The 22,322-nt window shown below is 44.4% G+C and overlaps 1 protein-coding gene across 1 annotated transcript in view; it reads right to left on the reverse strand.

Moving 5' to 3' along the window:
* The window catches only part of PTN (pleiotrophin), a 165,170-nt gene that overhangs the window by 34,725 nt on the left and 108,123 nt on the right, over positions 1-22,322 (reverse strand). Inside the window, exons 2-3 of the mRNA XM_084809471.1 lie at positions 9,663-9,781; positions 680-853 (exon numbers count right to left, since the gene is read on the reverse strand). Of these exons, the coding sequence (XP_084665597.1) occupies positions 680-853; positions 9,663-9,771 (283 nt within the window). The 5' untranslated portion in view covers positions 9,772-9,781. The remainder of the gene's footprint in view (positions 1-679; positions 854-9,662; positions 9,782-22,322) is intronic.

Here is a 22,322-nt window from a genome sequence, read left to right on the forward strand (position 1 = left end):
GTGTATATGCTGGGAAAATTATGATAGTCTTGCTTCTGCCAAATACGTTACTAAGCACTGTAACTACACTGGGAAAGTTGTAGATGAACTCCAATTAATGCCTGCACCTGTCATACTATGTCACTGCTATGCCTGACTAACATGTATGATATAAAAGTCACCTTGCAGCACAGCTTTTTGTTCAGAGCTTTTGCCTGATCTAACCATTGGGCACGCCTATGCGCTGTAATTAACTCAATAAAGTCTCCTTGTAAGCAAACCTGGATCTGACTTAACACTTTCTCAGCACCTCTAAATTCTGGAAGCCCATGGCCGGGGCATACACCTGCATAGGATGACCATAAGCCTCCGAGTTCAGAGGCTTATGATGATCATCACAATAGGATTGCACCTAAAGTAAGATTAGGGATTGGGGTGTCAGCCTACACAGTCTGATCATGTAAACACACACCATTTTAGATGCCTGCCATCTGCAGTTGTGGGGGTATGTTTACAGATACATGGAGAGAGAGAGAGAGACAGAGAGAGACAGAGAGAGAGAGGTATTGACTATTTAATCAGGGATGTCTTATTAGTCAAATGAAATGAAACTTTATTGATTGATCTAATAAATTAAATGATTAAATGTTGCAGTGATCATACTTAGCAAAACGGTGAATCTAGACTCAAGAGACCTTACCTCCAAATTGCTTCTTCCAGTTGCAGGGGATCTTACACCTTTGTGTCTTCATTGTTTGTTTACAGTCAGCTCCACTCCGGGTGCCTTCACGAGTCCCTAGCCCACAGTCTCCACTGGTAGGAACGCACACACTCCATTGCCATTCCCCACAGTCAGATTTCTTCAGTTTCTTCTCTGGAAAGAACCATAAGAAACAGTCTGAATAAGATAACTATCAGAGCCCAGGTAAGAAAACTGGGTCTTCTCCTTGACAAATGCTCAGAATACATAAAATAGGAGGTAGGGAAAAGGGGGACTAAACAATTAATAGGGTGTCAGTGGTAGGGGATTCCCACACACACAGCAGTATGTGTACGAAGGGAAAATGTGACTGGAGTGTTACTGTAGTTCCTTTTAAAAAAAAATAGTATAATGACAGGCACAACATGGCAATAAACCCAATACTGCTGTTTTCTATCATGTAATAAAACTGTTTTCTTTTAAAGTGTTTTTCCTATAAAACACTGTTTTTGATTTGATGTACAAGAAGAAAAAAGAAAAGAAAATGTAATATAATGGATATCTTCACAGCATATATGTTTTAATTAAAGCTTTCATGTTTTCACTGAAAAATGAAACAAGCATGATTTTTCCCTGTTACCCTACTGGGGGTGTCATATGCTGCTAATGGGATGCAATGCTACATTCAACTTAGGGAGCAATCCTATGGCCCTTAGACAGCATCTGAGGGGCCATAGTATATTTTGGATTCCCAGATCCTAGGTCGGAGACAGTGCTCCAACCTTGGAGGGGGGGAATCCATGCTTCAACCCCTGTCCCGCTCAGAAAGAACTGTGCCAGCTGCTCTCCATGGTCAAGAACTCGACCTGGAAAGGGGGCATTTCAATGGGCAGGGAGGGGAGGAGACAGGGGAAGCCAGGATATGAGCTATCCCAAGGCCTCTCCAGACTCCTTCCCTCCCCCTCTGAACTGCCCCAGCTAGATGGACAAAAAAGCCCATCCAGTGAAAATGCAAAGCAGGAGGATGGGGAAGTGAAGGTCACCTCCACCTCACCTGTCCCGTTTCCAAGACAGAGTCCTTTATCAGCATGTGTTTTCAAAACACACAGCTTCCTCTAAGTGGGAGTTCTGCCAGCAGAGACATTCAAGGTTGCTGATAGTAATGAACAGCAATAAAGTGCATGGGCGAGAAGCAGCTTGTTAGATAGTTCAAGAAATCCAAGCAACGGAGACACAGAGGCAAAGTCAGAATCAATCCGAAGTCATTCACAAAAATCCAGTTCAGGTGCGGAGTTCAGGATACATGAAGTATGCATGAATGCTGACAACAGATAAATACATTGTTGCTAATGATGGCTCGAAAGTCTTGCTGCCTTTTATACAGGCCCTAGCCTTGACATGCCCAACTCCCAGCGGCAACTTGTTAGCAAGCTTTCTGGTGAGGCCAGCTATATAAAGAATGCCTTTACAGAGCTGGGTTCCTGGACTGCAGCCTGATACTTCTCCTAAGGGGCTGGGACTGCTCTCTGTACTTCATACATCATTTGTGAGGGCTGGGGAGGTCTCTCCATTGTTTGCAAATGTCCATTTGTGCAAATGGAGGCCATAAAGGAGTCATTTACGCAAGATTAGAGCTATAAATGGTCCATTCACACCTGTAATCTTGCATAAATGGCCCCTTTACAGCTGCCATTTGTGCAAATTGATGGTTACAAACCAGGATGAGCTGCCAATTTCACACAAAATGGTGGCTCGGCAAGGAGGCAGGCAGCCAGGCACTCATGGACCACCCAGCGGCTCACCCAGAGCAGCAAACAGGGGCGAGCGGCCAGTGGGGCATCAGGTGAGCAGTGTATGACTCAGACCATGGAGAGTTCACCCATCCCTACCTGGGAGAAGCAAAGGATGTCATCCTCCCACTAGAGGAATCCTCTTCACAGGAGAAGCTAGAGCTCCCAAAGACAAAGGGATTGAGGAGCAGCCCCTTCCAGAAGACCAGGAGGAGCCCAGGGCCTCAAGGGAAATGGCCATGGGTCCATCTCCACAAGAGGAGGGAAGCTTCGCCTCCAGAGGCTGATCAACCACCTAGCCGCTGAAAAGCAGGCCAGAACAACCCCATGAGAAGGCATGCCCATTTGCAAAGGAAGGTTCCTCATAAGTAAATGATTCATCATGACTAGGACCTTCCTCACAAGGAGACCTTCTTCCAGAAGATGAGTGCTGGGTGTTGGCTCTGGAAGCTTCAGCTTATAAGCTGTAGTCCTAGGCAGGCAGGGCTGCTGGAACAACACCTTTATTTCAGCTGTCAGTTCCTTGCAACTGAGTTTTCTTGACCCTGCTTCTTCTTTGGACTGACTTCTCAATCTCATGCTACTGACCCCTGGACTCCTGATAAGACCGTGTTTCTTGGATTGTGCTTGATGTGGACTGCTTGCCTGTGCTTGACCTCGGCTCCACCTCAGATCCTGCTTTTGGACTGCCCTTCTTCATGACTGGTAATACTGTGCTTCTAATCTTTACCTGCCCCTCTGACTTTGCTGAATGGATTTGTCCCATACCTTCCCCCAGGACTGTGCTTGATCCTGCTATAGCAGGACAGGAGAGTGCATAGGCTCTCCACCCAGTCAGGAACCCCAACTGGCCAGAATCACCAATCAATCTCTCTATATGCTAAGTTTTGTTGTCATCACTATTATATGTTCTCTTATATCAGAGATGGGGAACCATCTGGGTGCAGACAGTTTTTGGCTTCCCAAGCCTCCCCATCTGGCCTGTGATGAGGCACCTACAGAGGGCCTTCCTCCTCCCTGAAGCCCCTGCCAACTCCTACAAGGAAGAGGGGAGCCAACTCCGCTGTGAGCAGCTCTCACAGGTGCCTCAAGTGCCTTGCAGTGGCAGTGGCATCCATGCCTCGGCTCACCCCTCAGTGTTCTTGTGAGGAGAAGAAAGGAACCAGGAAAGCTGCTTCCTGACTGAGCCACGACTTCAAGGCACTCCTAGGATCTTGAGGTGGCAGATCAGTTGGCTTCACTTGGCCCTTATCTTTCCCATCAGGAAAGGCAAGGGCTAAGAAAGACTAGTTCAGTTGGAGCTCCAAGATGTGGCAGTTCTGCTGAGTTGAGCAGCACAGAAGAAAGGACCTCCTCTCTCTCTGCCACCCAGTGTGTGTGAGTGAATGCAGTGTATGAATAGGGCAGGGATCCCCAACCATTTTAGTTTGGTAGGCACATCTGGAATTTTCAGAGTGTGTTGTGGGCAGGGCTGTACGCGGACTCCCCAATACTCTTCGGATGCCACTTTGAATCATCCAAAGCAACCTCGATCCACCATGGACCGATTTGGACCCCTTCCGATCCGACTCAGATTTGAATCCGAACCGAGATTCGGATATCTGGATCACCTGTTCGGGGTGTTTTCCCACAGACTTGCAAGAGAAAATACAAACGGTCATAACTTTTTAGTTTTTATTATACAGGCATGAAATTTGGGGACCTCTCCACCCACCTGGAGAGGAGGCCACCTGCAAAATTTCAAACAGTTTCTCCCAGTGGTCTTTGTGCTAGGCAGAGTTGAAATCTGATGCTTTCCATAGAAACTCTCAAAGCAAAGAGCTGTAACTTCTCCCTGTTTCCACATACAAACATGACACCTTGGCCTCCCTCAGCCCCCCTCCAGGGCATTGAACCCCCCAAAGCACAGGCAGTTTTGCCCACTGGCTTGTGTGCTAGGTGCTGGTACAATTTGATTTTTTTCCAGAAAAACTCCCATAGCGAAGATCTATAACTTCTCCCTGTTTCCATGCACACATGTGAAACCTGGGCCCCTCCCAGCCCCCCTCGAGAGCATCCCACCCACCAAAGTCCAGACATTTTGGCCCACTGGCTTGTGTGCAAGGTGCTGGTGCAATTTGATTTTTTCCAGAAAAACTCCCAAAGCAAAGAGCTGTAGTAGCTTCTCTCCACCTCTGCCCCTGCCAAAATACCGAAGTGCCTCATATTGCGCTGAATTGCTTGGCCACACAGTGGACTGTTATTGGAGTAAGAAGGTAATTAATATAAATACTATGTGTCTCGTGCTTTTTCAACACTGCCTTGACATTTGGATGTATAGTGTTGGTGGAACTACAACCCAGCACGCACACATACACGGACACACAAGAGCTAAAGAAAAGCAGAACTATCTAAGCTAATGACGGGTGTCTTCAATTTATTGTTTTATATTTCATGTTCTTTTATAGAAGGCAGGATAACTTCAAGAAATACAGGGTAATAGCACAGGCAATTAGATAACAGCCAAATCAAACCCTAATTTTTTAAAATCCCTTCTTTAATTTCTGTTTTGGGAGGATCAACACAGAAGACACAGACAATTCACTTCAGCGTGGGGGTGGGGGGACAAACACTGCACACATAGGCTGCTATACTATGTCTTTAAGGATTTAGAAAGAAAGAAAAAACTGAATGCTTGATTATGACTTAAATGGGGGGGGGAACATGCTCAGAAGTCAATGTTTGTTTTTAAAATTCTAAATGAGATTTTAAAAAACCCAGTCTAACAGAGATATAGTTGACTGACAAAAAGAACAAGAAAATAAAATGGAGAAAGCAGAAGTAAGGCTTGAGGTTACACAACAAAGGCAGCCTTCTCCAGAATCCAAAATCGAGATAAACAAACGGACACAGGAATGGTGGGGGAGGGGGAGCATGGCAGGAATTTGCAAGGGAAAATGATGTTAGTTTGAAAAAATATGGAAAGGAGAGATAGAATCTAATCAAATACAAATAACAAATGAGTTGGAGGTACAAAGGTATAGGAGAAAGCGGCTGGAAGAGGTGCTGCAAAAGACACTGTCCCAATGGGGATGGACGATCAAGGAGAGAGAGAAGGGAACGCTCCCGGTACAACCAAGCTGTTTCCTTTTAATTTAAATTCTGAGGAAAGCCTAATGGTGATCAAAATTGGATAAATTGAAGGAACAACTCCTAGGAATGCACATGTGCACACACATGATCATCTACCCACACCAGCCCTCTCTCCCAGAGACACAGCTAGCGCAATGACTGAACACAGCCTTTTGCCGAAGTATATACTCCCTTCCTTCAACGCTCTCTCTGATGGGATACTGTACTGCTAGCATCAGTTCCAGCTGAGGGTTCCTATTCACCAAAGCACACTCCCTCCCCCTCCTGTGCTCACCTCCCAGTGTTGACTTGCCTTCTCCCTCCTTCATAGAATAGTAGTAGGGTTGGAAGGGGCCTACAAGGCCATCTGTCAGGGTGGACACTGAGCCCATAGAATCCCAGAGTAGTTCTGATTCTGAGGAAGAGCAGTCGCTCCTGGGAGAGGAGCGCGCTCCTCTTTCCCAGGGCCAACAGCTGACGGAGATTCCTCCCACCAGCATTCCTAGCTTAGATAGCAGTCCAGGGAGTGACAGAGCGCGGGTAGCAGACTTGGTGGACGCGCACAGAGAGCAGCGCCAAAGGGAGGGCGCAGAAAGGAGGCATAGTGCCTGGTTGGCGCGCAAACAACGGCTGCGCCCAGAGGATCCAAGGGAAAAGGGGAGGGACTCTCCCTAGCCCTTAAGTTCAGGGGTATGCCAGTGATTCCCTTTCAAATGGGGACCAACTGTTCCAACGTAGGGCATAGGTACTCTGCTGCTCATATCTAGTTGCTAACAGTAGAGTTGTTAAGTTGTAAAAGAGGAATAAAGCTTTGAAAAGAATCCCTTTGTCGGTGTCTGGACTTGGCTACTGGATTAGACTGAGAGAGGCCTCCAAGGAGCCCTTGACACCATCGAGTCCAACCCCTTCCCTCCTCCTCCTCATGATGCCCCTCCGCATGAGCATTGAGAAGTTGATACATTTTGGAGACAGCCTGTCTGGGCTGCTGAGGCATTCAGTAGAGGTCCTAACATATGAGGAGGCGCTTCATGGGGAGGGGGGGCTTCGCCCCAGGGCACCCCGGTACTGCTCTGAACCACCTCGTATCATGAGGCTTTTGCTCCAAAACATCTCGCTTTGCCTCAGTATTTGGACTTTGTAATGAGGTGGTGCAAAGCCCTAGTTGTGGGTGCTTTCACAAATTGGCTGCCATGGTGACTTGCCCATTCATAAAATAGCTACCATGGTGGGCATGGACCATCATAAAACATTCATTTCCCAGAAAGGAAACTGGAGAGGCTAAAAGAAAAGTAATCTGTTCCAAAACACCGAATCACACTGTTGAACCCAAATCACGATGGTGCTGGAGGGCAGCATTCTGCTTTGCAGCAGGTCAGCCTCCCAGTAAAAAAAAAAAACCTTAAATAAAATGTAAATCAGGAGGGGCAGGGAGTCTGGCAGGCACCAAGAGAGGAGTCCACAGGCACATGGTACTGGCATGCAGCTCACAATGACCTTCCCTGAGATGAATGTGTCCGTCAGGCCAAAAAACATTCCCCACCCATAGGATATTGAAGAAATCCACAACAGAATCAAATGGGTTTGAATTTCTATGAATCTGTCACATGGATTCCTCAGCGGACTGGCTTTTTCTGAGTCACACAGATTCCATGGACTTGTGTTTTGTGTTTTGTTTTGTTTTTACTTTCTGAGATTTTACACAAATGTAGTCATAGAAAAATATGTAAAATAAAAAACACTGGCCAAAAATGTGCATTTCCTCCTAAAGCATGAAAACATGCATGGGGGGATTTGCGCACTGGGGGGGGGATTTACACATTTTTGCAAGTTCAGAAAATTGGAAAAAATCTGATTCAGCCAATGAGTGGACAATGGAAGGAAAGGCACGTGACAATCTGAGAAATGCAGACAGAATGAATTTTAAAAAATCTGTATATCCCTCCCCACCTGTGTCTTTTTTACTTCTGGAGGCAAGTGGTCCATAGGGAAACAATCTACCATTTAACCATTTATGACCCATGCAGTTAGGAAAGCTAGTTACATTGCTGCAATTACCTGAATTTGTGACTCAACAACCCTTTCCTCCTAAACAGCTTTCCCTTCCATGACGAGGTTCCCCTCTCCCCCCACTCCCATGCTATTATGTGGCCTTGCTAAGACTTTACTGAGTCAGATAATTTTGCAGGTGTGATGTTATATTTCTTCCTGGCTGTAATAAACCAATGACTCTAGAATCTGAGTCAGATTCGACAGCACTTAATTCCTCCGTTGCCATTTACAGTGGAATACAACATCAGCACCTTGTCATTTCAGCATGTCCCCAGTCACAGCATGTCTCCCCACCCCACCCCTCAAAAAGGTAATGGTTTCTCTGCATTACATAACAAAACTGGATCTGTTGAATCTGCCCCAGGGGAGAAGAGCAAATGAATGAGTGTGGCCAGCAAAAGCTCTAATCTTTGCAGTATTCCTTAGAACAAGGTACAAGGCTAATTTCCCTGTACCTGAACATTCCACAGTACTGCTAGACTGTTCCTGTGTGTGGTTTGGCTGTTCTTAGATCTCGTTCCTCAGGATGTTTCAGTCCCTAGCACAGGTCATGTGACCAAGCAATGGACACTGCAGAAGAGTGATGAGAGTCCAGGACTCAGTCTGCAAGGAGTTCACCTTAAATTAGTTAATTTGGGCCCAGTTCAACACAGGCCTGAATTAGATTCACCTCCATTCCAAGAGGAGGCCCAGTCACACTTTGGATGATGCCGTCAGAGTGCAAAAGGGGCCTGGATGTCTCCCCACTCCAACCTCCTATGAACCCCAGGGCTTCCCCAAAACATACTTATTGGCAGCAAAGTCTCACAATGGGAAGGCCTTACTGTGGGTCCTCCACTATACTTTCATCGCATCAGCAGAATCTCAAGTCATAAGGATTCATATAGTTCCAGAGGACCCTGACATCCTAAGATAAGGCTATCAATGGCTATATATTAACTCCAATATCAGACACCATATACCTCTCTATGCCAGTTGCTGGGGAACATGAGCAGGAGGGAGTCTTGCATTCATGTCCTGCTTCTGGGCTTCCCCTGGACATCTGGTTGGCCACTGTGCAAAGCGAATGCTGGACTTGCTAGGCTTTGGGTATGATCCAGCATTGCTCTTATGTCCCAGTGGGTTTAACAGGATGCATGGGAAATTGCACCTCCCATGGATCCTTGTGCTTGGGATCTTGTGACAGCAGTACCAAAAGTGTAATGGCAAACCTCATCAAAAGCCTTTCTAAATGCAGTTGCCTGGTAGGTTTGAATGGGTAAATGTAAGGGATGGATCCATTGGGTATGGGTGGCACCAGGTCAAGACCATCATGAGGTAGGCTTGAACTTTGAAGTTGGTTTGGCTCATCCCATAATAGACTGGAAAAGATAATTTCTGAATTTCAGAACTTCAGAACCAGCCCTAGTGCAGATATTTCACCTGAAATCCTATTGTTGGGTCTTGCTTGATACTGAGATGATAGAGCGAGAACTGGTATGGTGGAATAGCTAGAGGGCTGGGTGCCATCCTGATCTTATGCACGTCTACTCAGAAGCAAATTATTTGAAAAGTATTTAAAAAAGAAGAAGCGAATTCCACTGAGTTCAATGGGGCTTACTCCCAAATCTGTGGGTGCAGGATTGAAGCATTAGTCATTACCTCGAAGGCATTCTTTTTTGTGATGCATCTGTTTTCTAATTGTGCCACAATGTCATCTAACTTGTGTAGGTTGATCTATAAGAGGCTGATAAATGGATTGTCCTGCCTTATGGCATCAGACTAGACAGACTTTTTTAAAAATCTTTCCATCTTGGTGATGCAGTAATTATTCTAAATGTATTTTAGACAACTGGTAGGTACAAGGGAGGGGAGAGTAATCCCAGCATTGAATAATACTTTCCCAATTAGCTGCAATACAATGGAACTTAAAACAAAAACAAAAACACAATACCTTTAATATCAAGATATGTGTAAAAGAGGTATGGAAAGAGAAAGCTATATGTGCCACCACCTGTCTAAATATCTAGTAATATAATTAATAGCATCCCTACCTGGTTTTTCTTTTTTGCCAGCTTCAGTAATGCTCACGGCTGCTAGCAGGAAAATATATGCGAAGAGGAGGGCTGTAAACATGTGACACTGTTCTTGCTGTTTCTGCATTCTGGAAAACCTGCATTAACCAGCAAAGAGGAAAGAAAGAAAGAAAGAAAGAAAGAAAAAGAAAGATTACACCAGATGTCAATTTATGGTGAAGAAGCTCCACAGTGGCTAAAAGAACCAACTTTGGTACCCATAATGCACTGCAAATAGACCAAAGGATATTAGTGCACAAAGAAATCATCCATGTTATTAGAGAACTCCAGGATGGGCTCATTAAGGGAAGACCTCCTCCCCAATTCTATATAAAAAAGCAAAGGTTATGGTTATTCTATCTACATTGGCTTGGTTACTATTTCTGATATGAAATCTATAATCAAATTATAAATCCATAATTATCATAGAATCATAGAATAGTAGGGTTGGAAGGAGCCTATAAGACCATGGAGTCCAATGACATGGAAACCACAGATCCCTAATTTAGTTCCTTATACAAGGTTTCAAGGTAGTTTACAATGTAGACATACAATTAAAAAAATGAAGGATTCACAGGACATGTGCTAATTTCAATATTTGCATTGAAAATAGCATATTCTCTACAGCCAAACTCACCTTGCTTACCAACCCTTGAACATTCATGATATGTTCAATGCTGTTCAAATTCAGTTCCCCTTTGCTCTTTTGGCAGCTTCTTCTTCTCTGAACAGTTTATTCTTCTTCTTAGCACTCACTGTCCTTGCCCTTTAATCTGATTGGTTGTGATGACGTGTATATATATATGGGTTTGTTTGTTTCTTAATGGTGCCTATGATATCAACATGCCAGATATAGCAATGTGATGTCATGGGGGGAGGGGGATCACAGTGGTCACCACAGCTAATCAGATGTGCAGGGCAGCCCTGTGTGCTCTCATTCAGAAATAAGCCTCACTACGCTCAATGGGACTTACTGTCAGGTAAGTGTGCATAGGCCTGCACAGCCTATGCACACTTACATAGTTAGTGATGTACGTCAGTGATGGCAGATGAGGCTGAGCAGAGTTAAGGGCAGGGAAGAAGAAAATATTACGACCATGCAGCAACACAAAGGCACTGAACGGCGTTAAAACAATGTGAATATTTAGAGTAGGGTGTGTCGGGGTGTGTCTGTGTGTTTGACTGCATCGAATATGTTAGTTTTGCCAAGAATATCTAAATTAGTTTAGTCATTGGCACAGATTTAGTTCCGGCATGCATTGTTATATTTATAATAGTATCAAAACAATATGAAGAGGTTTACAAGTGTCAAAACTAGAAATCACTAGAAACAGGAGGTGCTTTTCCAACATCCATGAAAATGGATATAAACCAGCTAAGTAGTTTCCACTGAGCCCTAAGCAAAATATTTTAAACAATTTGCTATAACAGCAAAATGAAGAAAATTATCAGTAATAAAGAACAGCTCACAAAACTAGAAATAACCTGACCAAAGTAAAATGTGATGGCGGACGATGATCCCATGTATATAACACTATACGTACCTCTGTAATATGAAAGAAAATCTAATTTGTTTAGAAAGGCGGTATACTTGCTTTTTTAAAAATGATCCTCTTTCACATTCTGTTCTCCATTAACATGTATCCTTTGTGTGCTCATGATGACCTACATATGGCTCTCACACATTTTGCCACATTTATTCCTTTAAAACATTTATATACTCCTAGTTAAAACATTCAAAGCAATTTATGATTTTTTAAAAATGCATATCAACAATAGGTAACAGCAATAGAACGGCATAACCAGTTCCTCCAAGAGGAGAAGAAGACTAAAAGCAAATAAAATCAGAATGATGGATAACATCAGAAACCCCAGATCATCCACTGATCATCTTGAAGAATAAACTAAGGGTACAGTCCTATTGGGATAATCGACAATCTCCAAATTTGGAGGCCACCAAGTATCCTATGCAGGGTGGGTGGAGCATGGAGGAGATCCTCTCCTCTGTGCTCAGGCTGCCCTGCTTTTGTGGCTAGATGGTTGATTTTGGCTGTCTAGCTGGGTCACTTCGTAGCGGGAGTGGGGGGAGGCCACACGGTGCATAGGAAGCTGTGTAAAGCAGCTTCTGTGGTCTCCCCCCCCCCCGCCCCTGGGACTGGCCCCTTTTCACTCCCTCCACGCTCCATTTCCAAGTGCGGAGACTGGCGAGAACCATGCCACCTAGGCAGCGGTGGGGTAGGGGGTGGGGAGCGCGGTTCCTGGCAACCGCAGTCAGATCGCTGGCCCCGACCTCAGTTGCCATAAATCACAATGTCCTAGACAGTGTCTAGTGGCCATAGAACTGCTCTCTTAACCTGTTATAAGTGAAAGAAATGTTGGTGCTCCCTGCACCTATTTGGGGTAGGAATGCACAATGCAGAAGAATTTAATTTGATTCTCATTTTCAGGTGAACCAGCCAAACTAATTTGCAATTCCCAGACTAATACACAGTTTGGAATGCAGTTCTGCTTTGGATTGCACACTTCGACAATGTGCGGTGCAGTTCTCAGCAAAAAGGCATATATTAGGGAAAGTTTCATTCAAACTATGTATGGTAGGGAAAAACGCATATGAAATTCAATGTGACTTTTCATGCTTTTCTTAAAAAAATTTTTTTTAAAGATTGCAGAGTGATACAGAAATTGGATGGAATGGATTTATGATTAAATATATGCAAAATTGGCATGGGACAGATATGGACTACCTTTACATTAAAGAAAAAAACCACAGTCCTCCCATTGTGGAGCCTTCCTGTGTTTACAGCAGCTCCCAGACAGCGACCGCGTGATTGCTGAGAGGGGAAATTTTTAATTTTCAAGGTTCCATAGAACTCAATGAAACACCGCCATCTAGTGGCTGTTTTAATTGCGTAGCATCCTGACTTTAAAAGGATCTTCTTGAGATGGAATAACCAGGAAATACCTTTGCTGTGCCCTGGAGGTTGATGACATCATGAAAAGGACCCGCAAACGTCCGTGAGTGAGCAATCTCAATAGCAGGATAAAAGCTCTGTTTGAAGGACCCCATAGACCCATCCCTTACCTGTGGAGGGTATTCCATAAATGGGGTACTAGCACAGAAATAACACTCAAACCAGTCTCCACCTGCCTACCTAATGAAGGTGGAAACATCCAGGGGAGGCCCTCAAGCATACCTTACTTTTTAGGTGGGCTGATTTGGGAGAAGAGCACCTTTCAGGCTGCTTATTTTCACCCAATATAAAGCAGCTTTCAGTCTTGAAAAGCATGGTTTTAAATTCATATTTTGAAAGGGAAGTAAAAGGAGTGTATATATAATCTGACAAGGCAAGAAGCAATTCTCACCATGAAATGTGTCTGAAAATGTCATTTGGCACTTTTAAGGATCTCCTGCTGGTAGCCATCTTGCTGAAAAGTCACATAATTGCTATTGATGTGCACAACTGGGAAGGGAAGCCTTGTCTTGGAGAGAATAGAGCACTAACATGTTCAGCAGCAGAGAAGATATTTTAATACTTAAAAATGAAGTACTTGATTGCAATAACATTAATTGCATGGCCAAGGCATGTTTCCAACAACCCTGAAAAGCCCAGAATTGACGGTTCAGTATCATGGGCACAAGTGATAGTTATGCACACATCCTGCTCTACACTCCCAAGGCTCATATTTAATATCTTTCATGTTTGCTGCCTTTTCTGATCCCACCGAAGGATGGGTGAAGTGAACCAGTCTATTTCCAGTCTATGTTCCTTTCACATGCATTCACCTATACCCTATTCTGTCCCATGTCTGCCTTAATCTGCTGTTAAGGATGTACGGATTTTGTGAAATCTGTTCTGTGTGCATTTCAAGGATTGACAGGTGCTTTCATTCTGTTGTCTGCTCATTGGCAGAATTAGATTTTTTTCTAATTTCCCAAATGTTCACAAATGTGCATTTTTGCACAATCGCATTTGCAGAATGCACATTTTTGACTGGTACCTTTTTATTTTACATATTTTTCTGTGACTGATTTGCACATTTCCAGAAAGTAAAATCTGGTCTGCAAGTCTGTGGAATCCGTGCAATTCAGGAAAAGCAGGTCTGCTACAGAACCTGTGGGTTAGATTCATAGAAAGCTGAACTCATTTGATTCTGTTGCAGATTTCTTTGACATCCCTAGTATATATTTTTCAAAAAAGATCACACAAAATTCACTTGTTGTAGCCCAGTCAAGGGGTGAAGTTTACTAATTTAGAACTTTTGTGGTGGGCATCATTTTGTTGTTGTTCAGTCGTTCAGTCGTGTCCGACTCTTCGTGACCCCATGGACCATAGCACGCCAGGCCTTCCTGTCCTGCGCTCTCTCCCGGAGTGTGCTCAAGTTCATATTCATTGCATCCGTGATGCTATCTAGCCATCTCATCCTCTGCCGTCCCCTTCTCCTTTTGCCTTCAGTCTTTCCCAGCATCAGGGTCTTTTCCAGGGAGTTTTCTCTTCGCATTAGGTGGCCAAAATATTGGAGCTTCAGCTTCATTATCTGTCCTTCCAATGAGCACTCAGGGTTGATTTCCTTTAGGATGGACTGATTTGACCTCCTTGCAGTCCAGGGGACTCGTAAGAGTCTTCTCCAGCACCACAGTTCGAAAGCATCAATTCTTCGGCGCTCAGCCTTCCTTATAGTCCAGCTCTCACAGCCATACATTACTACTGGGAAAACCATAGCTTTGATTAGACGGACCTTTGTCGGCAAGGTGATGTCTCTGCTTCTTACTATGCTGTCTAGGTTGACCATAGCTTTCCTCCCAAGGAGCAAGCGTCTTTTAATTTCATGGCTACAGTCACCGTCTGCGGTGATCTTGGAGCCCAAGAAAGTAAAATCTGTCACTGCTTCCATTTCTTCCCCTTCTATATGCCAGGAAGTGATGGGGCCAGATGCCATGATCTTAGTTTTTTTAATGTTGAGTTTCAAACCAGCTTTTGCACTCTCCTCTTTCACCCTCAACAAGAGGCTCTTGAGATCCTCTTCGCTTTCTGCCATTAGGGTGGTATCGTCTGCATATCGGAGGTTGTTGATAATTCTCCCGGCAATCTTAATTCCGACCTCTGATTCATCCAACCCAGCATTTCTCATGATGTACTCTGCATATAAGTTAAATAAGCAGGGTGACAATATGCAGCCTTGTCGTACTCCTTTCCCAATTTTGAACCAATCGGTTGTTCCATGTCTGGTTCTTACTGTTGCTTCTTGACCCTCGTACAGGTTTCTCAGGAGACAGGTAAGGTGGTCTGGTACTCCCATCACTTTCAGAATTTGCCACAGTTTGTTGTGATCCACACAATCAAAGGCTTTAGCGTAGTCAATGAAGCAGAAATAGACGTTTTTCTGGAATTCTCTTGCTTTCTCCATGATGCAGCGAATGTTGGCGATTTGATCTCTAGTTCCTCTGCCTCTTCGAAACCCAGCTTGTACTTCCGGTAGTTCTCGGTTCGCATACTGCTGAAGCCTAGCTTGTAGGATTTTGAGCATCACCTTGCTGGCATGTGAAATGAGCGCAATGGTGCGGTAGTTTGAACACTCTTTGGCGTTGCCCTTCTTTGGAATTGGAATGTAAACTGACCTTTTCCAGTCTTGCGGCCATTGTTGAGTGTTCCAGATTTGTTGGCATATTGAATGCAGCACTTTAACAGCATCATCTTTTAGGATTTTAAATAGCTCGGCTGGAATACTGTCATCTCCGCTAGCTTTGTTGTTACTAATGCTTCCTAAGGCCCACTTGACTTCACTCTCGAGGATGTCCGGCTCAAGTTCAGTGACTGCACTATCATGGCTATCAGGGACATTCAGATCTTTCCTGTATAGTTCTTCTGTGTATTCTTGCCACCTCTTCTTAATCTCATCTGCTTCTGTTAGGTCCCTGCCTTCTTTGTCCTTTATCATGCCCGTCGTTGCACAAAACGTTCCCTTGAGATCTCCAATTTTCTTGAAGAGATCTCTAGTCTTTCCCATTCTGTTGTTTTCCTCGATTTCTTTGCATTGTTCATTTAAGAAGGCCTTCTTGTCTCTCCTTGCTATTCTCTGGAACTCTGCATTCAGTTGGGTATATCTTCCCCTTTCTCCCTTGCTTTTCGCTTCCCTTCTTTCCTCAGCTACTTGTAAAGCCTCATCAGACAGCCACTTTGCTTTCTTGCATTTCTTTTTCTTTGGGATGGATTGAGTTGCTGCCTCCTGAACAATGTTACGGACCTCCGTCCATAGTTCCTCAGGCACTCTGTCTATCAGGTCTAATCCCTGAAATCTATTCCTCACCTCCACTGTATATTCATCAGGGATATGATTTAGGTCATACCTGAAAGGTTTAGTGGTTTTTCCTACGTTCTTCAATTTAAGCCGAAATTTTGCAACAAGAAGCTCATGATCTGAGCCACAGTCAGCTCCAGGTCTTGTTTTGACTGACTGTATAGAGCTTCTTCATCTTTGACTGCAAAGGACATAATCAATCTGATTTCGATATTGACCATCTGGTGATGTCCATGTGTAGCGTCGTCTCTTGTGCTGTTGGAAAAGAGTGTTTGCTATGATCAGCGTGTTCTCTTGGCAAAACTCTATTAGCTTTTGTCCTGCTTCATTTTGTACACCAAGGCCATGCCTGCCTGTTATCCCAGTGATTTCTTGACTTCCTACTTTAGCATTCCAATCCCCTATGATTAAGAGGACATCTTTTTGGGGGGTTACTTCTAGAAGGTGTTGTAGGTCTTCATAGAACCGATCAACCTCAGCTTCTTCAGCATCAGTGGTTGGGGCATAGACTTGAATTACTGTGATGTTGAATGGTTTGCCTTGGATTCGTACTGAGATCATTCTATCATTTTTAAGATTGTACCCAGTACTGCTTTTCCCACCCTTTTGTTGACTATGAGTGCTACTCCATTTCTTCTAAGGGATTCTTGCCCACAATAGTAGATATGATGGTCACCTGAATTAAATTCGCCCATGCCTGTCCATTTTATTTCACTGATTCCCAAGATGTCGATGTTCAATCTTGCCATCTCATGTTTGACCACCTCCAGCTTACCTTGATTCATTGATCTGACATTCCAGGTTCCTAAACAATATTGTTCTTTACAGCATCGGATTTTCTTTTCACCACCAGACACATCTACAGCTGACTGTCCTTTCGGCTTTGGCCCAGCCGCTTCACTCTTTCTGGCGCTACTTGGAAATACCCTCTGCTCTTCCCCAGTAGTATATTGGACACCTTCCGACCTGAGGGTCTCATCTTCCGGCATCATCTCTTTTAGCCTTGTGATACGTTCCATGGGGTTTTCTTGGCAAGAATACTGGAGTGGGTTGCCATTTCCTTCTCCAGTGGACCACATTTTGTCAGAACTCTCCGCCATGACCTGTCCATCTTGGGTGGCCCTGCACGGCATAGCTTATGGCTTCACTGAGTTACGCAAGCCCCTTCGCCACAACAAGGCAGTGATCCATGACAAGACCTTGATTGGATTGCACCAAACTTCTACAGTAAAACTCCAGTAACATTCTAGCTGATGATGAATTCTCAGCTGTTTTTGGATTCTGCATATGACACATATGAAGTATAATGAATATACGGGTGAGAAAATGCATATACTGTCATCTAGTAACCCAGAGAAGGGATGACTCATTGATTGTTGTATACATATGTATTGTATTGCTCTTATTGTATGTGTAATTTATGCAGACAATACCACCCTAATGGCAGAAAGTGAAGAGGATCTCAAGAGCCTCTTGTTGAGGGTGAAAAAGGAGAGTGCAAAAGCTGGTTTGAAACTCAACATTAAAAAAACGAAGATCATGGCATCTGGCCCTATCACTTCCTGGCATATAGAAGGGGAAGAAATGGAAGCAGTGACAGATTTTACTTTCTTGGGCTCCAAGATCACCGCAGACGGTGACTGTAGCCATGAAATTAAAAGACGCTTGCTCCTTGGGAGGAAAGCTACGGCAAACCTAGACAGCATAGTAAGAAGCAGAGACATCACCTTGCCGACAAAGGTCCATCTAATTAAAGCTATGGTTTTCCCAGTAGTAATGTATGGCTGTGAGAGCTGGACTATAAGGAAGGCTGAGCGCTGAAGAATTGATGCTTTCGAACTGTGATGCTGGAGAAGACTCTTACGAGTGCCCTGGACTGCAAGGAGGGCAAATCAGTCCATCCTAAAGGAAATCAACCCTGAGTGCTCATTGGAAGGACAGATACTGAAGCTGAAGCTCAAATATTTTGGCCACCTAATGTGAAGAGAAAACTCTCTGGAAAAGACCCTGATGCTGGGAAAGACTGAAGGCAAAAGGAGAAGGGGACGGCAGAGGATGAGATGGCTAGATAGCATCACCGATGCAATGAATATGAACTTGAGCACACTCCGGGAGAGAGTGCAGGACAGGAAGACCTGGCGTGCTATGGTCCATGGGGTCATGAAGAGTCGGACATGACTGAACGACTGAACAACAGCAACAACAGATGCACATATTTAAAATACATTTTATCTCAGAATACTCATGCTTAAATGTATTGTGATAAAAAAAAACTACATTGGAAAATTTGCAGAGTAAGGAAGTCTGTGGATAAGTGGCTTTGACTTATAAAGTCCTTCACGGCTTGGGGCCACAATATCTGCAGGGCCCCATGTTCCCATATCTATCTATCAATGCCCTGAGGTCATCATCAGAGGCCCTGTTCTTTGGGCCCCCCAATACTGTTATTCGGGTGAGGGGGACTCATGACTGGGCCTTTTTGGTAGTGCCCCCCCCCACACACACACACCAATTATGGCATATCCTCCCTAGAGAGGTTTGCCAACTTCCTTGTTGTTGTTTTGACAGGAGGCTTTGTCTTGCCCAGTTATATTTTGTATTTTCTATCACAGGGCTCTGAAGTTGTGTTTTGAGAGGTTTTACCTCTATGATAATTTTACTTTTTTCTCTCTTTTTTTGGTTTGTGCTGACTTGTTGCTATTTTAGTATCTCTTCTGAATTTTTCAGATCAATGAATGATCGATCTGATCTGATCTAGACATTAGCCCAGGAGGTATGGATCAAGTCAGTTCATACTGGAATTTGTAAAGATAAAATTCCTCCAGCATCCTTAGTCCTACTCACTCATCTCCAACATTCAATTTTTGTCCACAAGAGGGTGAGGAGAGTATAGAGTCTCAGCATGGTTCCCATCTTCTGAGAATATATGCAAGACCTGAGGCTGTATGTTTCTGAATACTAGGGTTGGCGGAGAATTTCTCCCCAAAACTTCGGGGGGCCGAGCAGCAATGTGTTCGGCCCCCTGAACAAGTTTCGGGGAGAAATTCTCCGCACCCCCCCGCCCCCCCGCACGCCCCCCGGGACAGGACTTACCTTTGCCGAATGTCCCTCCCGGCGGCAGGTCCGGCCGGCAGTTTGGCAGGTCTTTGTCCGGGGCGGGAGCGGCAGCCGGTCTTTCGACCGGCTGCCGCCGCCGCCATTCCAATAAAAGAAAAAAAAAACGCCCCCGTGATAGGCTACGTGACGATTAACATAGCCTATCACGGCTAGATTTGCAAAGTCAGCCGTGATAGGCTACGTAAATCGTCACGTAGCCTATCACGGGTGACTTTAAAAAAAAAAAAAGCGCGTACGGATAATGGCGGCCCCCATAGGGAGCCGCCATTCCCATTCCTTATTTGGTCGCTGTAGTCTATGTAAATCTTTACGTAGACTACGGCAAAAATAAGGGTAACGCTATTTGCGTTGCCCTTATTTTCGCCGTAGTCTACGTAAAGATTTACGTAGACTACAGCGACCAAATAAGGAACGAGAATGGCGGCTCCCTATGGGGGCCGCCATTTGCGTATGCGCTTTTTTTTTTTTTTTTAAGTCACCCGTGATAGGCTACGTGACGATGTACGTAGCCTATCACGGCTGACTTTGCAGATCTAGCCGTGATAGGCTACGTTAATCGTCACGTAGCCTATCACGGGGCCTTTTTTTTTTTAACTTTTTAGTTCGCGGCCGGGTGAGGCGAGGCGCCTCCTCCCCGGCCTGAATTACGGCCGGGCGAGGCGGGAAGCCTCCCCCCCGGCCTGAATTTCGGCAGCCAATTCAATTTAAGAGAACAACACGTGTGGCAGCTGGGTGGGGGTGGGGAGTTTCAAAAATGAAATTTGATAGCTTAAGGGACTGAACATTATACTTTGCAGTTTTAATTTTTGTGAACTACCCAGAGAGCTTCTGCTATTGGGCGGTATGAAAATGAAATCAATCAATCAATAAACATGGCCAGTGCTTTTAATGCAAAGTTATCAATTATCAAAGTTATCAATTCATTATCATTCTACTTCCTCTTCCAATATTCCTAAAATGGAATGCAAACTCAGTAATTCAGCGGTGGCCATCCTGGACAATTAAATCATTCTGTGCTAACTTAATGCAGGGAAAGTGATTGCATTTGTACCTCAGACCTATAGGGGCTACTTGGGTGGACAAGGTGGTTGCAAGGAATGCACCAATGGACCACCAAAGGGAGCTACCATTTGCTGAAAAAGTGCCTTCCTTACACCCAGTTTGGTTGTTAGAGATAGCCGTTATGGTGGTGTGACTGTGAATGCAAGGCGATTTATCAAATGGATATCCCAAGTGTTAGCCATCTCTTCCTTGGCAAGGTGAAGAGAAGAATATTGTGGCATGAGGCCCTCTGTAGCCTAACTAGCAGTGACTAATTTTGCTTCCATAAACCATCTAACATCTCTCAATGAAAGTCCTACATTGTGCTGGGGGGGCGGGGTGAGGCCAAAGGCAAGATCCGGAAGCCAAGAAGCTGGGCGCAGTGCAAAACAACATGCATGCAGAGGACAAAGGCCCCAAAAGACCCCCCCCCCCGAAAGGAAGGCACACCATGGGCTACAAGGTAAAACCAAAGTAATAAAATTCAGGAATGCAAAAAGATTTTGTTAGATCCCCACTTCGAAGCAAACTGACCTATTTGCTTTTCCCAAACTAAGATCCCTTCATAAGAACTAAGATTATTATGAAGAACACATGTCCCCCCATGAGAAAAACACAGACAAAACAGAGGGTCCCCCAACTAAGAAGAAAATCTCCAACTAAATCAATATAACCCATAACAAATGAGTTAAGGGAGTATTATGATATTAGAAAATGACAACCCATGTTTACCCATGCTGTAGCCAAAAAACTTTATTGTTTTTTGTGTACATATTTTGTGTACATATATACATATTTGTATATGTGTCTGTGCACATATGCACAGAATTCAGAAGTGGGCTGGATCTGAGACGATGAGATCTCCAGATTATATCCTGTCTCATTGCTTCATCAGAACCACTTAAGGAAATGTCCTCATAGAAGGCTTATATTACTGGAACACAAGGCCCATACAGCTATTTCTAAAAGTTCAGGTTGGAACAGAGGGAGTCAGCCAGCCAGCACCACTTAGAGGAACAGAACTGTCAGGGTTCCCCTTATGACCTGGACCCCCTGAGCAACTCCTTAAGGATTTCTTGCCTCCCTAAGAGTCCCACTTTCATTCTTTTACCTTCCCCTATCCAGTAATGTGGGGTTTAGGCTGTAAATGTGGGGTGATGGACATTCTAGACACAGGGTTTAACCATAATAGTTTACTGGTAAATTAAAGCAAGCAAATCACAACTAAAGGTATTTACACAATAGAGCTGAGTGATACAAAAGCAATACAAAATAAAAGTTGCAAAATGCAAGTTCCTTTATCCTAGCTGTACTTAGACTTCTCCAGGCTGCTTCTTCCTGCTTCCTCTTCAGGCTCTGGTCTCCCCAACTCTGCTCTTACTGGCTCTCTCACTCTCTTTATAAACCCTCCTCCCTCAAACCTGAAAGTACTGTATCAAACCTGAAGAAATGAAACTGAACTGGGGAAATGAAACTACTCCTCTCAGGGATACCCCCTCCCAACAAAAACTCCAGGCCTCTAGGTCTGACCATTTTTCTCTTGCCTCTGTAGGCCATAAACCTTCCCAAGAACACAAACATAGTCAACCATATTCCAGGGCTGCCATTCATTCATTCTCTCTCTCTCTCTCTCTCTCCCACACACACACACTGACACACACACACACCCCTAGCATTCACACACGCATAATTAGGGATATCTAGACAGTAATGGTGGAAAGCCAGTGTGGTGTCATGGCTAGAATAATGGAGTTGGGAAAACAAGATTTCTGAAATCCCTTTTCAGCCATGAATTTTACTGGGAGACCTTGGGCCAGTCAGTATTTTTCAGTGGTCTAAAACCTACCTAGCAGGGTTGTTGTGAGGGTTAAAGAGCCAATCAATTACCTCCTTGGAGGATGGGCAGAATAAAGCATCTCATGTTACTATTAGGAAAATGTACATTTTTGGCCAATTGCTGTCTGGTTTAGGGATGAACAAACTTCTCTATGTCAGTTTCTCATTTTCCAGTCTTAAATTCAGTTCATCTCAAACTCTGAAAATTTCTTAGGGATGTTAGAGAATTCTACCATGGAACCCAGGGGGACCGAATTCCAGTGAATTTGGCTCCCCAGAATCCATGGCAGAATGGAGCCCCCCGCCCCACCACCCCGCGAAAGCCCCGCAAAAAGGAGCCTACCTGGC

This window comes from Heloderma suspectum, chromosome 7, assembly GCF_057233095.1.
Source record: "Heloderma suspectum isolate Gila_16-S chromosome 7, 16-S_ref, whole genome shotgun sequence".
Classification (NCBI taxonomy): Eukaryota; Metazoa; Chordata; class Lepidosauria; order Squamata; family Helodermatidae; genus Heloderma; species Heloderma suspectum.